At 37.1% G+C, this 16,494-nt stretch overlaps 1 protein-coding gene across 2 annotated transcripts in view; it reads left to right on the plus strand.

Annotated features, from left to right (window-relative positions):
- Positions 1–3,543: 3,543 nt before the first annotated feature.
- Positions 3,544–16,494, plus strand: part of galnt2 (UDP-N-acetyl-alpha-D-galactosamine:polypeptide N-acetylgalactosaminyltransferase 2) — a 71,504-nt gene continuing 58,553 nt past the window's right edge. Inside the window, exon 1 of one of the 2 annotated variants that reach the window (XM_052572370.1) lies at positions 3,544–3,794. In XM_052572370.1, the coding sequence (XP_052428330.1) occupies positions 3,699–3,794 (96 nt within the window). In that variant the 5' untranslated portion in view covers positions 3,544–3,698. The remainder of the gene's footprint in view (positions 3,795–16,494) is intronic. The other variant, XM_052572371.1, reaches the window with a different exon arrangement.

Raw genomic sequence — 16,494 nt, forward strand, 5'->3', positions numbered from 1 at the left:
CGGTGAATGCTCAAATGTAGGCCCTTAGATACAACAAACCATTGAACGAAGAGGGAAAAAGCTGTTTGCCGACAGTACACATATACAGACAGGTCATAAAAATAACTAATATAAGATGAAAACAGTCCCGTTCACACTCACAGAGCATGGATATCAGAAACTTTGGATGACAATTAGAATTGTATATTTATCTAAGGTTACAACAGCATGCATCACTGTGTGTTTATTAGAGTTCCAGTGTTACTTCTCATGTTCTACCATATTTCCTGCATTGCTGTATGTTTAATAGTCAGCTGGCCTTACATTTAAGGTTTAATCGCTCAGTGAGAGTGTTGATGTTTGAAGATGTGCACCGATATGTGAAGTTGGCCTTTGGAATCAAATTGTTTTTGAATGTTATTGTTTTTCCAATCAATGTTAAGAGCGGTCATTGACTTCATGTTGTTATATAGTCCAGCAGCCAATTTTAAGAACGCTGTTATTTCCCTATGGAGATGAAGCTTTCATAAAAACATGTTGAGATCTTCATTTTCCATAAACTCCCTGGACATTTTTACAATTCACTCCAGGCAGTATCTCAGAACAGAAAACATCTTATTCTACATCTTTAATCTTGATATAATTGTACACTGAAAATCTATCATCAGAATTGAAACTTTTTTGCTGAATGGCTAAACGTCCACTGGGCGTTTATGCAGAGGGATATTCATGTAACATAAGAGAATAAAGCATATTTTTGTCACCACCAACATGACAAAATGGTAGGTTAGAATTGTAATCATACTCCCTGCCTAAATATGGCAGTTTAGGCATAGACTCTCCTTTCATTCCTGTTCTCAAGGCATCAGGAAATCCTTACAACTGATTTTCGGGGGACTAAAAAAATATTGGACGGTTGGGGGAGTAATAACGCACAGAGACCTTTTACAAAATATAGATGCCATAGGAAATTATACTAACTCCAATTTTAGGCTATGAGCCAAATGTCCCCACAGTAGAGGAATAATAATGAGATGTTTAATGACGTTCTTGAGGCTTGCATTGGTTTTTGACTATAAATCATTTCATCAATCTTCAAATCTGATAGAACTTGAAGAGTGCCAGAAAGTTTTTTTCTGTTATGAAGGAAGTTGTGATGCAACAGATATAAATACCGGTCCCATAAAATCATGGCAATTCAGATACAGAAAATGACTTAAAACTTGAAATAGGAAATCTTGGTGTCTGGCGACATTTTAGTCTATTGCCGATCCCAGATGACATTTGAAAATCTTATTTCAATTTTATCCTTAAAGGCTAAAGGTTATTTTAGACTTACATATATTTATACATTGAATTATTATAACCTATATGTTGATGTCATCTCCAAATAAATAAACCATTTACCTTATTATGTTATTATATTTGAGAGTCTTGGCACATCATGATTGAATCATCTGGCTATTTGTTATTTCATAGACACTCAATCCTAATCAATTTACAGCACACTTACAACATCAACAGCTGTCTTGGAGCAATCTGAGGATAAGTGCTTTGCTCAAGTTTGAAAAGGGATTGAATGGGGTGCCATTTGCCAGCCCAAATCTTTTAACTGCAGTGCTGTGCGCACATAAAGATCCAGTCTGCAGTGCTTGTCATCATATGAAAAGTAGGTCATTCAAGTGTTTCCTTGGAAGTGCAGCAGTGTTTCTAAATCTGCCTCGTCCCTTATTCAAATGATTAGATTGCTCAAAAACATTTTGGATCTTGGGTCAAATTTTAATGAGTTATTTAAAACTGTAGAACCTAGTTCATCTAACTGTAGCTTGCATTATTCATTACAGTAAGCTACTGATCATTTAAAGCATTTTTTATCAATACATTAGTTGGCTTTTTTCGACAGGTTTTAAAAGATACCCAGTGGACCCATTTTGATGAATAAATGAATGTCACTATCGGCCGTCTTAAATCAGTCATCAGACAGCTATTGCATGGACCAGCGCTGCTCATCTCGAAATCTCTGAAGGGCTCTTTCAAATATTTAAACTAAATTTCATTGAGATTCCAGCAGACATCCAGCATTGAAGTGTAAATCTGCTTTCATTCCGGTGGAAAGGTTCTTTTTTTTTTTTTTTTTTCTGAAGCTTTTATTAAGCATCACACTTTGGCTCAGCAATGGTCCTGACACACAGGACAGTAACTAAAGGGGTGAAAGGTGGGAGTGATTCTGGAGCAGTGGTTCTAAAACAAGGGCATTCTGCAAACTTCTAGAGGGCCCTAATAAGTCAAAACTTTAATTATTTAAATTGAGTTACATTAACATAATCTTAGAGAAATATTTCACCCCAAAATGAAAATTTGCTGAAAATGTACTCACCCTCAGGCCATCATGAGATTGTTTCCTAACTGGAACAGATTTAGAAAAATGTAGCATTATAATACTTGCTCACCTATGGATCCTCTGCAGTGAATGGGTGCCGACAGAATAAGAATTTAATATTGCATATTTTTTTGTTTTAGTGTTTTTAATTATTTTAATTAAAGTATGTAAATCTGCTGATATAAATTACAGACAAAAATAACAGCGTGGTTGGTTTACTACCATTGAGATACTATTAGTTTTTATTTTTCTTAAAAAATTATTTTATTCTTATTTATTATGCTTACATTTTATAATTACTTGTTTTGTCATCTGTATTTGTTTTATAATGTCTATATAATTTTTCAATTTTATTTCAGTTTAAGTTAAGTAGTCTTTTTATTTAATTTCAGTTAACACATTTCAGATATAAAGGAATTAAATTGTATGGCTTTGTTTTTATTTCTAGTTAACTATATAACCCTGAGTCACAGAAGAGAGAAGGACCTCAAATACAGAAAGCCTTTTGTAGCCATATTGAAACTACTATTTTAATTTTAATTTTAAATTTACTGTTTTGTTTTTAATTTAATGCTGGGTAATATAACAACCTATGGTGATTTTACAAATTTAACAATGAAAAGATACCAAAAAAAAAAATATATATATATATATTAAAAGGTTTAGCTGCTTGAGACTCCCTGCATTAGGCTGGATTTACACTTCGTTGAAAAAAAAAGCATTATTTTCTGTTACTGGGCCTGGAATATATCACTGCGGACACATAAACTTTTGTAAGATTTGCTAAATCTTTCTACGCACGTGTCATTAAATGCATTTTTGGTGAATAATTACTTACTAAATTAAAAAATTAAAACCATTTGCTAAAATTAATAATAAGTGAACAGCCGGGCAAAGACATTGTGCAGTGTGCGCAAAGGCAAGCACATAAATGTACATATTTTCATATAACTTCCGTGAGAAGAACATAACTATATAACAAAATGTGTTTGTCAGAAATGAGTATGAACCAAATGATTATTGGGCGCATCTTAAGCACAGAGGAACAGGCGAATAACGATAGATGTCTCCACCCCACTGACTGTATAGCCCCGCCCCCAACCCGCCTCCTTCCGCGTCTCTGCGGAGCGTGATTGGATTAAAGTCGCTTACCCTTTCCCCTCTAACCCGGTGATGCTGGCTGTTTCCTGCTTCTTCCTCTATCCAACCAGTGCTGCTGGTGATTTCGTGTTAGTTGGGCGCTGTAGCCACAGCGAGACGCAGAACGAGGACGTCAGTGGCTTTTCACGGCATTAAACCCCGAGTCAGCCACTGCATTATCCCATCCAAAATCACAGCAATGCGCAGGAAATCTAGGGTATTACTATGTTTCGCTGTGCTTTGGGTTCTAGGCATAGCGTATTATTTCTATTCGGGGACAACGCTGAGTCGAAAGGTAGGTTTTTCTGTTCGCTTCTTCTTGCATGTTGCTGGATCGGTGCTATTATAAGTTGTTAGCGGTGACTGTGTCGAATTATTTCGTTTGCGGATGAATGAGGAATAACAGTCACTACGGCGAGAGAACCAGCACGTTTAAATAGCCAAAGTCTGTTGAGTGGACTCACAAAGATATTGTTATCGCTCCGTGCTGTGATTTCACGGCGAGACTTCTCAAATAACCTCGTCTGTTTTAACTGAATTCAGAGCCTGCTATGTTGTGCTCGTGTTTCCAAAAGGTGTATCATTCCGAAGTCGTTTTTAAAAGCTTTGATACGCCGAATTTCTTTGGAGCAAGAGGAACGTTAAACTGCTTACCAACATGAGCTTTTCGCTTTTGAATGTTACAGGGTAGAGCTAAAGCTGCGATTAATACATGAGCATTTCAGTTTTTTACATTTGTAATTTTGAATTATTTGGCTAATATTTAGTCTGGGACGTTTTGCTGGTGGTAGGGACTATGATTTTCTCCGTGAGTCAGAGAAAGCGTTCAATGGAAGAGTCGTTCAGACTCCGTCAGTGACGCTTCTGCAGTTTACCTCGTTCCGCCAGTAGGTGGCGACACAATAGAGTATGTTTGTGTGTGCTTTGAGTCCTTGAATCATTCACGATTAAAAGGTTTGATCTTTTATCGCAGTTTACTTCTAATCTACTGAATAATGAGATCTTTAGGCTTAGTTTTAATAACGTGTTTAGTTGTCATTTAAATCTGCAGTCCGTAACACTGTGTGTTCAGAATTTATCAAATTAATGTAAGCGAGTACATCATGAATCCATTTTCCAAATCATGTTTTTGTCTTCTCCTGAATTTTTATATTCAGACTATTTCAGACTGGTACTGGTGAAACCGCTGCGTCATAGACATAAATCGAGAGAAGTAGCTCCGGTGTTCTGACGGAACACCATACCCATCAGAATGGGATACCTTTGGCTAATGCCGAATGATGTTTAAATTTAACCCATGTGCAATTCCACCAATTTCACTGCTGCGCATGCATTAAATGTAAACATAATTTCAGCATACCTAAGATTACAAGCGATAAACAGCATACCCCTTTATAAACTGTATTTTTTATTAAACCTTACCAGGGGCTATCAAAACAGCAACCACTGTATAAACTGTATTTTTATTAAACCAGGAGCTATCAAAAAAAGCATACCCCTTTATAAACTGTATTTTGAATACAGACAAAGTAGGTTAAATTGACAGGCTCCGCTATAAAAATCAACTTCCGGTATGCTATTCTGACAAAGTATGCTACATCGACAACACCGGCTACAATGTTCTTTCCCAAGATGCACACAGTTCTGTTTATTAATCGCTAGAGTGCCAAAAGGTACAGACTGCGGTTTTAAGCATATCTGAAGCAGTGTGATATTCGATACAATTGGTAGTGTGAATGTGCAAAATTTCTGGTGTCAGTTGCTTTCAGTTATTTTAGCTGCAGAATAATATAGTTTTACTATTTACTGCACTTTGTTCTTCTTCTATCTACCCATTGGGTTAAAAAATCGTACATCTTGCCCATTAACAGGAAATTGTTTATTTCCACATTAAAAATGAAGAAGTGTGCATGTACGTATATAAGGTCCCAGTGTATTTGGACTGTGCCGTATGTCAGATGGTTATAATGCCACAAATAATTGTGAACTGACTGTCGTATAAAGAACCATAATCTTCAAAAAAAAAAAAAAAGACAACACATTTGAACATTTACAGTAACCTCTGATATCTAGAAGCTGTAAATCTGTATCTCATTAATTATCACTTGACAGTAGGTACATATTGCACTCGGTTTTGAGTGAGGGTGGTGTACCATGAAACCACACTTTTTAGTAACATACCATCTGTCTCGAAGGAAGTTTGTTGAAATTCCTTTGCTCAAAGGCAAATATTCAGCTCGTGTACTTCCCTTTGTATTAAATGACACACTGTCTTGAGGATTTTGTTGTGTTTTATGCTTTGTTTCCATTGCTGTCTGTCAGCTGCAGTCAGCCAACTCCTTTTCTATCGTGAGTGCATTTGATATTGTGATCAAGGCAATGAGGTGAATGGATCGCTGCACATTTGGGAATTCCTCCCTTATGGCACTCTGAATGTACATTACTGAATGTAACTCTATTGTTTGTCGATCATAGTTTGATGTTCACAAGTTGTTATTGTCCTATACTGCGGTCCGAAATGGGAAACGTTGCATGGCTGGAATAGAAATATACTGCCTTTCAAAGGCCTTGCTGTTTAGCAGGTTTCTCTACTGGTTTATTGCTGCTTTTATCATATAACCTCATAATGCGTGAATACAGCTGCTCTTGGATATGTTTTAAAGCTTCATGTAGTGTAGCATAAGCAAGTGGCTGAACAGCTGAATAGCGCTTCTTCATCTGGCTCAGGGCACTTTGTTGAATCCTTCTCTACATTGAACGAGACATCGATGCTACTGTATGGTGCAGCTTGTTCTTTAATATCCGTAAAATTACTTAATTCATTTTATTGAAGATTTTAAATCGACCTGACCTTTGCCTTGTCCTTATGCATTTATTTCTGCAATAACTGTTGCATAATAGATTTTAAACAGATGTTTAAACAGAAATTAGTTTCTGCAACCAGCGAGGGTGGATGACAGCCCCGGGACGGTGGGGTTGCACAGACACTCATCACAGATTCTAGTACCTCAGTTATGCATAGGTCAAATTCTGTATATTTTCTCTATCGGATTGTTTTTTTGGAGCCACGGCTGGCCTCGGATGCGGGCGGGATGGGAAAACAGGGGGTTTTTATCTCCACTGAGAAATGCGTTTGATCTGATATCTGCTCCACAACACAATTATTGACATGCTGATTGTTCTGCCGCTGTTGGCAGGATTACAGTGGCGGTGTTGGGATGGGGCCGAACTGCTTTCAGTCACTTGTTCAAATCAAAGCTTGTTAACATCAGGATGAACCAAAGTGCATGACGGATTCGGTCAGCTCTCACAAAGCTGTGTGTCTTCCTTTTTTCTTTGTTTCTGCCTTTTGATACCAGAGGAAAGTAAGCCATTTGGTTCTGATGAGTGTCCTACGGATGAATTTGTAGCGAGAAAAAAAATGCAAAGCAGGGGCACTCATTTTTTCTTGACCGAGACTGTGGGTTTCTCATCGTTGATCAGGCATTTCAGAATGACCATAAAATTTCACATGCTGCGGAACAAGATTGGCCCATAGCGTAGTCACATGACTTTTATCATGCAGCATGGAGGAATGTATACGGCAAATGCATTATTTGCATTAAAGGGATACTCCACCCTAAAATGAAAAATTATTGTCATTAATCACTTAACCCCATGTCCAGGGCCGCTGCTGGCCAAATGGGTGCCCTAAGCAGAATAGTATTGTTGTGCCCCCTCCTTAAAAAAAAAAAAAAAACTACTATTAGGGCTCAAAATAGAACTTTAATAAAATATAAAAGTAAATAAATACATTTAAATTAAATTGTATAATTTATAAATTACAATTGTATCTCTAGACCCCCTTCATTAAATCTTGCCCTGGAGGTCCAATGCACTGCAGAGTTTAGCTCAAACCCTGATTAAAGTCACCTGTCTGCGATTTTTCGAATGATCCCAAATACATTGATTGGCACTGATTAGCATGCTCTGGTGTGTTTGATTAGGTTTAGAGCTAAACTCTGCAGGAAACTGGATCTCGAGGTCCAGATTTGAGGATCCCTGTGGCTATGATTGTATTAATACAGTTGACTGATTGATTTAATAGCCTCAAGCATTCAGAAATCCCACAATGAATCAGTTTTACTATGATAAAACCATGGTTAATTTTGGTAAGGGTTGTTATGCCCATATGTTTTTGCTGAAGAAATTAAAGCGGCTGTAGCAAAAAGGTGGCAAAAACTAAAAAATGAAGTGGAAATTTGAATTTAATGTTTGGTCTGTATTAAACATGGATATGATCATCCTGTAAGTATAACAAAAGCAATTACCAGGCCATTAGTGCAGTTTTAAGGCATTTGTAAAAAGTGCAAATTGTTTAATAGCCTACATTATATTTTAACATTTTATTCAATAAAACCATATCCTATGGTTATCATTAATTAACCAATCATTATTGCTTTTTATATAATACATTTTAAGTTATGAAAACTAGAATATTAAGTCAAATGCATTGCTGTTGGTGGTGAAATTATTGGCAACGTTACTAATGACAACAGTCAAAAAAAGTTTCACAGGATTATAAACGTATCTACCTGAAAGTGTAGAAATTTTTTCACTTTTTCATTTTGGGGTGGAGTAACCCTTTTAACCCTTTTTCGCACAAGTCAAAAACCACCAAACGAGCATAAAAACAAATTAATTGATTTTTATTCCAAATTTGTCATTTCCATCACTCGTTTCTGATGCGATTCTTTAAAATGTTCGTTAAAACTGTGAAGGAAACGGCTCATGATATCACACTAATAATTTAGCTATTAGACAGAACTACACAGAGCGAAAAAATAATGGAGATGGAGTATCTGGGGATTGGTGTTATCAGCATTGTCAAAATAAGAGTCCTACTTTTGGGCTTTGGAGATTGTACAATTGACTAGAGCTATTTTGGAAGATGCAAGACTGATGTTAGAAATAGCAAATGCCAAAGATCCCTGTCAGTTTTGTGTGGAAGAACGTCATGGACATTGAGGTTACGTTTTACTCACCGGAAGGTGAATTGGGTTTTAAATTTGAAGGCTTCGATCTCTTCCCTGTGAACCTGTCTGCAAAAACTCTATAGCCTTGAAAATGGGATGCTTTTTTTTTTTTTTTTTGGTAGCTCTTTGCCATGGGATGTTTTTCTTCCTCTTATCTACCAGCTTAGCTTCAAAAGACCTCAATATTTTTTGGTTTCTTTTAAGTTGGCAACTGGATTTCACAAGATTATGTGTTGTCATCTTGTTGATTCTGCAGAGTTTAACTCCTGAGACCGAATCGGTGATCTTATGTTTTAAACCGAGCCACTAGTTGTGAACCGACTGTGTAAGAGAGCTTCCTGATGTTTTCACCTTTGATATGAGCAGGCAAATCATATATGAGGCACATTGCTTTTTTTTATGACCTGACCTTTGCTTTAACCGGAACATGGTTATGTGTCCATAAAGGGTTTTAAAGACCCTTCTCTTGAAAAGAGACTCCTCTCTCGTGTGCTGTAACTTTGGATACAATGGACAACTGAGGGACCTCAGAGGTCATCGGTTAAGGTTTATGACCATGGAATTCCTCTTTCGCAGTTCACTCTGTTTTTACCGGATGTATACAAGGGCTTTAGCTGAAATAGTGAGAGTGAACGGGTGAGGCCAGTTATATCTTTTAAGATGGTGTTTGAGATGAGAAATCTGTAGTTTATGTGGAAACGGAGAGACTGTGGAGTAGCTAACTTTAGCTTTGTTTTTCAGCTTTAAAAACGAATATCCATTTTTCATATTTTTATTAACATTTCATGGTATCTAATTCACAATTATTGCGGTTTTTAATGTTTCATTTTTTTTTTTTTTTTCACTCAATCGGAGTTATAAGTCTAAGATACTCACTAGGAGTTATATTATAGTCCTGCCTTTTAGGCCAAATTAGATATTTTACTCTGAAAAAATTACTGCATTACAAAAGACTCTGCATTACAACTCCCCAAGAGTTGTTGAAGTGATAACTCTTGACATGCAGTGATTACCTTTGAAGAATTGTCTTGTCCAAAGATTCAACATTTTTACTGAGGTTTTTGGCACCAGGGAGATGATTTTTCTGTAATATTTGGTAAGATAAAAGTCTCTGTGGGGATTTGCAGAAATCCTTTTCAATTCTCCCACAACTGCTTATTCAGTTAGGGAGTGAGATATGAAAAAAATTAATACTTCCCTGCTTACCACATTGTTCGGAGACAATTTCTATAATCTCTCTCCTTAGAACAGTTTTTGTATCTATTCATGCTTGATACTAGCCTTGTAAACTAAAGCTTCTCTGCGTGTTCTCATTAAACAGCACATCCTGGTTGTTTTTAGATAATGTTTAAGTCTGTTTGAGTGAACGGTGGAAGAGGAAGCACTATTTGGGATCCAGTTCAGACTCACCCAAAGGCTTGTCAGCATATTGGCTGTGAGCCAGGAGGAAGTGAAACATGAATGGCAAAATCCATAAAAAGATAGGATAAAATGTGCACTAGCATAAGAATGTGAAGATTAAAAACCTGGAACATGCATCTTTGGACACCCAAAGAGTCTGTAAATATTACATGTAGAGGTGAAGAACGGCAAGCCTGTTTACCCAAAGGGCCAATGTCTTCTATGGAAGTGTATCTCCAGCTGAATGTGTGATTAGAAAATATCGATTACCGTTTGCAGAGAAGTCATCTTCCTGTGTTTTTCGTGTTTAGTTTAGTCATCAGTCTCTCATGTCTCTGTGAAATATGTATGAGCCACTGCGAGACGTATATGAGTGCAATGCAAATGAGAAGAAATGAGCTTTTGATGTTAAGGGTCATTCGTTCTTCAGCAGGGTTTAGATACTGGATATTCCTCTTGTGGCAACTCAATGACATCATTCTGTGAGGTTATCTTTTATGATTAACACAGTCAGACGCCTTATATTGGTCCATAGAGGCTTAGATTCCATAAAAAGAGAGTGTTTTCACATGTTATAGGACTCTTTGCAGGAAACATAAGTTCACAGTTCTGTGTTAGTTTGCCAGCTGAACTGGATTTCATTTGACCATTGTACTTGCGTCTCTCATGGTAAAACATGGAAGTAAAGCATTCCTAGACTATACTTTTTTTTTTTAATTCCACTGCTCTGCCTATTGCATTTGTAAAACAAAAAAGTGAATCGGAAGGTATGCTCTCTCGTTTTACATTCATGTGTTTCAACCTAAAATCTGGTGAAAAAAAATTCCATGGACACATTGTGTACCACTTTACATTAACGATTGCCCTTCATCTTTATTGTTTAGCACTGTTTGTACCGAAACATTCTTATCGTGATAACACATCTCTCTGTTTCATCATCTCCAAGACAAAACAAAAACTGAGTGCTGGTTGTTGATAAGCGCTTACTGGCTCATGCTTTTCGAGATACGTGGTGAAAGTATTTTAGACTTGTTTTTAAGCCTAGTTTCCCAGCAGGCATCTTAGTATGGAGAGTATGGAGCCTGTAAAGGCAATATCTGTATTCTCTGAAGGCATATGTAACTCATGACTTTCATTTGAGTTCAGCTGGTCAAAAAAGTTTTTTTTTCTTTCTTCTTCTCTGAGGATGTTTGTCCTGTGGTGTCTGCTGGTTCATGCTGGGTGAATTTTTAAATGATCTTCTGATGGAGCAGATCTAACATTGAAAATATACAGTAACGGTCTACCTTGAAGAACTATTTTAAGAATGATAAAATTGACTATGGCTATTTAGAAGATTTCGCCACAAGAGCAACATAACCCCCTCAGTCCTTTGAAATAGAGATGAATATCAAATGCAGTCAAGTGTGTCTCATTGTTCCCAGTGTTCAAGCCTAAAGGCAGCTCTCTCACAGTAAGAGTGTGAGGACTTCAAAGAAGCCGTGAAAAATGAACAAAGTTAATTATTCTGTTTAATATCAGAGAAAAGATTCCTGATTTCATTGCCTGTGTTTTCAGTGGTGATGTGTTTTTTACAGAGTCGTTTAGAGACGTGTTATTCAGTCAGTGCCATCATTAAGGATTCTCAATATATCTGCACTAGATCAGTTACTGATATTTGTGAAATTTAAATTTTAAAGATATTTTATTTATTAATTTTGTTTGATATTGGATATTTATTATCCTTAATATTAAGCTTTAATATTGAAATAATCTAGCATTTAATTAAAGGGATAGTAATCAATTACTAATGTGTTTGTTTTTCTCAAAAAGGTACAAGGTCACCTCAATCTCTGATATTTTGAAATGTGTAAATTCTATATTAAACTCTGCGCTATATAATCGCCAAATAACCATTAAGTTCAGGTTTCCTGTATTTTCGTGGGGACTTAGTTTTTCTCTATTTGTTCTGTAGAAGATTGAGGAATACTATAAATATTTATTCATCCTTTAAATGGTCCATTATCTTGATGCATTTACTTGTATTTATTATAGTTTTAAGTGTTTTAATTTTCTGTTTTAACAAAGTAGTATGGATTTATGGTATTGTACATGTGTAGTCATTTTGAATGGTAATCCTGTATAGTACAACAGATTTATTTTATTTTTCTCTCACCATCACTGTTCGTGGAAACCAATAACACATCCCAGGAATGAACATCCGCTTCGTGTCTACAGCAGACACATCTGCTCTGTCAGCTTGTTTGAAATAGCGTAGCATGTTTCCCACGTAGATTAAACAAAGATCCTCTATGAGCACTGAGCAGTCAGAGTTGTTTAGACTATATTGAAGGGCCTGGTTCTTCACATATCGAGACGTATACACTAATGGGAAAGCGCTGTGAATACTGCCAGAGGGCATGAACGTGTTGAAGATGAGGATTTCTTAGCCAAGTGCTTTCGGGCTGTTTGCCGCCTCGGCAGCTCCGAGAGACCAACAGACCAATCAAATTACAGCCATATAATTTTAATGAGCTCAGGTTTTTGAGTCGCCTCCAGTGATGTATCATCATCATCTCAGCGAAAGACTTTACAATGCTGCTGATTAAAGGCTACTTCCTGCTATAAGACAGCTACACCTTGCACTTATCGCACTTTGCTACCGAAAAAAGTTCACCCAAAATACTCAAACTCAGGCCATCCAAGATGTACATGAGTTTGTTTCTTCATTGGAACAGATTTTGAGAAATTTTGAATTACTTGCTCACCAATAGATCCTCTGCAGTGAATGGGTGCCGTCAGCACGTGAGCTCAAACAGCTGATAAAATCGCATCAATCCACATGACTCTAATCCACCAGGTAATGTCTTGTGATGTGAAAAGCTGGGTGTTTCATTAAGATGTTTTTAACTTCAAATCGCTGGTTCCGGCTGAAATGAGTCGTTAGTCTGTTTAACATTTGTCAACTGCCAGTCGATTTTCACTTTACTTGCTCCACAGTTTCAGTTTGGCCTTCATGGCACCGGAGTCACCAGAAATAAGAAATAAGAGCCACAGGAAGTCACCATCCACTTTGACTGACAGAAATCGACTGCAGTGGTGGACTTGAGTCACTGAAGCTCAGCTAGATTTGTCAGCTTGTACATGGCTCTTGTAGCCTGATTGAAAGTGTTGGTTGAAAATAGTATTCCTTTTTTTAAGGCGATCATGTGCCTGCCCAGATGCACTGATGCTTGATCTAAATTGCCTTTATTGATGCCACAATGTATAATTTAACCCATACAGTTTAGTCTAAAATTTTTCTGCCCCACATTTCAAACTAAATCTAGAATGCAACCGTGTAATCATTCCCATGGCTTTGTAATTCTCAGAAACATCGATTGCATGCTAATTAACATGCAGTGGAGGGCAGACAGTGCTGACTGCGGTCCCTTGTCTTTCAGCCTAATGTTACCTTTCATGCATATTCAACCACAGACTCCTCAGAGAATTACCCGTCGTTTCAAAGACTGAAAGTGTTTTTTTTTCTTCTTCCTTCCCTGCTATAAATTCTCTAGACTCTCAATGGTAATTTAAATTATTGTAATTATTTCATTTTAACCATGAAAGGCCTTTAAGTGCATTTAAATAGAGTTGGAATTCAATCATACTAAATGCTGGAATAAACTACACAACTTTTAAAATCTGTACACTAAAGCAACTTGGTTAATCACAGAGGAAAAACTGGGCATTACGCAAAAAACGACTGAGGGTTTCAAGTCTTATACACTTCGGTCCAACTGAAGTCCTGTTAGTCAATCGTATTGTATCAGTCCCTGTTCCTGAATGTGCATACTTCCCTTGTATATAGTTTTCCAAAAACAGCATGTGAAATGAGAAGATCGACTGAATTTTTAAAACGAAATGAAAAGACATCATGTTGTTCCAAGTTTGTATAATTTACTTTCTTCTGCAGGGCTGAAAACAATATATTTTAAAGGATGTCTGTGATGTCATACTTGTTTTTTTGAACGACATGAGTGTAAATGATGACAGAATTAAAATCTTTAGGTGAACTGTCACTTTAAAGGTTTGATGTAATAGAAGTGGATGGAGGCAGATCTGAATAGCTGCATTTCCACAGTCGGGCCAGTGTGAGCCAGGGCTTAAAACGGACTGGGCAGGGCTAATAGCCTCGGGCCAGTAGCTCCGAGGCCAGAAACCCGCCCTTTACCTGCCTCTCAGGACAATGTCACGCAACCTCATCATTTCACCAACAAAGAGAAGATATCAGAAAACTAAGAAATAAGTCACTGGAACTGGCGCGATCACAAAGCGAACATGATAAATGCGGCAGTGTGTTTGCATGCTTTAAATTCAAAAGCATCGATGTTTTACTATAGAATAAGTGATAGATTGATCATAATGAATTAATTTATTAGTACTCAAAATTCATCATACAGAAATAAATTGTATTGTTTTAGGCTATTTTTTTAACGCTTATGAAAATAGCCTGCTTATTCAGTCGAGTTTCTGTTTATTTGTAGTCACATTAGCCTATATGCATTTTAGAATGAATGATAATATCTCTATTTTTATAAAAGCTCCCGAACATAAAACCTTATTATATTTGATGATAGGCTACGCGGAGCTAAACTATCGAGACGAGACTTATGACAGATAATATATGTTACACCATACACAATTGTGATAGAGAATAAGAGGTTGACGTCTGATTTCTCCAAGTGGTTGCATTTACCATGTTTACTATGTTAACTATGGAGTCATGTGGATGGTTAATGTTTAGCGTGCATAGTCTTTTACATCGCTTCTAAATATTTCTGCCTTGTTTAGTTATTATAATCCACATCGGATCAAGTTATTTCAAACACTCGCTGCTGACTGAAATTGAGTTTTGAGCTCAACTTATTTAAAAAAAGGTCTCTGGTGTTAAAGCTGTTATCTTTCTGAAATGATCCACGGCACTGACGCTCTCCAGACGCAGAGAAACTCCGCCTTTGTTCATAACCCCTCTAACCTCAGCTGGCCTGCTATGGCCCAAGGTTTTCATCGGGCTAAAAAACCCTGGCCGTTGGCCCCGAGGAAGCCCCGCCGAGGCACGATCAAGCCCCGGAAGTGACAGTGGAAATGAGACTGGCACTGGCACGCACCAGCATACCTTGTAAATTAGACTGACTTGGTTAGACCTGTTTCCATATCTGATTTAAATGAGCAGGCTCTCATTTGTACATCATGCCAGCTTTGCTTTTAGGGAGGTGTTGCATCCGGCAGAGGTACACTGCTTATCTAATTATTTGCAGGCACATCCTGAGCCTCTGCCAGGCCTGTGGCTTCCATGAGTGCTCCGCATGCATCTTCATTACCATTACAGACCAACCAATAAACCACTTGGCTTGGTCTAGCTGTCCTCTCTGGGGTTTTATATTTATTTATTTATTTTACCCTGACAGTGCCTGAGGGCTCTGGTCCCTCATACCTGTCCTGTTTAGCTAATTTACATACCTTTTAATGAAAGGTGAACATCTGTGCCCTGAGTCATCCCACCTGGTCCAGATCAGTGAAGGACATTAGCTGAGATAAAGAAAATAAGTTCATGCTTTTGAATTTAAAAGCATTTTGGTATGAGAAAGGTTTGCTTGCTGTGTTCAAAATTATTTGCAAGTTAAGTTCAGTTGACGCTATTAATGTATAATGTTGATTTACTAGAAAGAAAAAAACTTTTTCATTGTTTCTCTTAAAAAAAAGAGAAAAAAAATCTTTACCAATTTCTAAATCAAAAAAAAAAAAAAAGGAAAAGCTTATAGATTTATTTTATTTTTTATTTAAAGCAATATTTCAGTTAGAATCTACATTACAATACAAATGCTGTCTATTGAGCTCAACTTGCACTGAACCCGGAATATTCATTTAAATGATTATCAGCATGATTTGCATGATGTATCGGTCTTAGTGGGCAGTTTTGTGGTTTTTGCTTTATCAATCTTGCCGTTAGCAACATAAGTAAATCAATTTTAAAAGGTCATTGTGTAACTGTTTTTTTTTTTTTTTTCTTCAGTGTTGTAATATTTGTAAGAATTCCCTAGATTTTCTAAGTAAGCTTTAGCATAGGGCTGAGACAGATGGGTGAGGGACGATCTCAGCAGCCTCTAGATTGACACGCTGGCCCTGCGGGGCAGCCAATTTGCACTTGTCTCCATATACAAAGTGACGGCCTTCTGGACGCACAGTGCAGATTCACAGTCGACAGCTTCTCACCTTTTGCCGGAGCAGTTTGCTGGCATGTCATTGAGAGGTAGTCTAATTCTCTGACAGGATGCCTGATTTTGTTTGGCATAATATTACTCTCTGCATAACCGGTTTCATTTCGTCTTGATAGAGGGTACGTTGCTGAAAAATTGTTCTGGTGGCGCTACACTTACCAAGAGATTGGCAAGGGCTCTCAGTCTCCTTCATTATTATAAGCTTCCTAAATCCCCCCCCCCAAAATAAAAACTTTCCTTATTTACTCATCCATATGTCACTCCAAACATTCTTTCTTCTAAGGAGATGTTTTATTGTTATTAGGTTAATTTAAGACCTTATTAACCTTAGACTTTAAAG

The sequence above is a fragment of the Carassius gibelio genome, chromosome B13 (assembly GCF_023724105.1).
Source record: "Carassius gibelio isolate Cgi1373 ecotype wild population from Czech Republic chromosome B13, carGib1.2-hapl.c, whole genome shotgun sequence".
In the NCBI taxonomy this organism is placed as follows: domain Eukaryota; kingdom Metazoa; phylum Chordata; class Actinopteri; order Cypriniformes; family Cyprinidae; genus Carassius; species Carassius gibelio.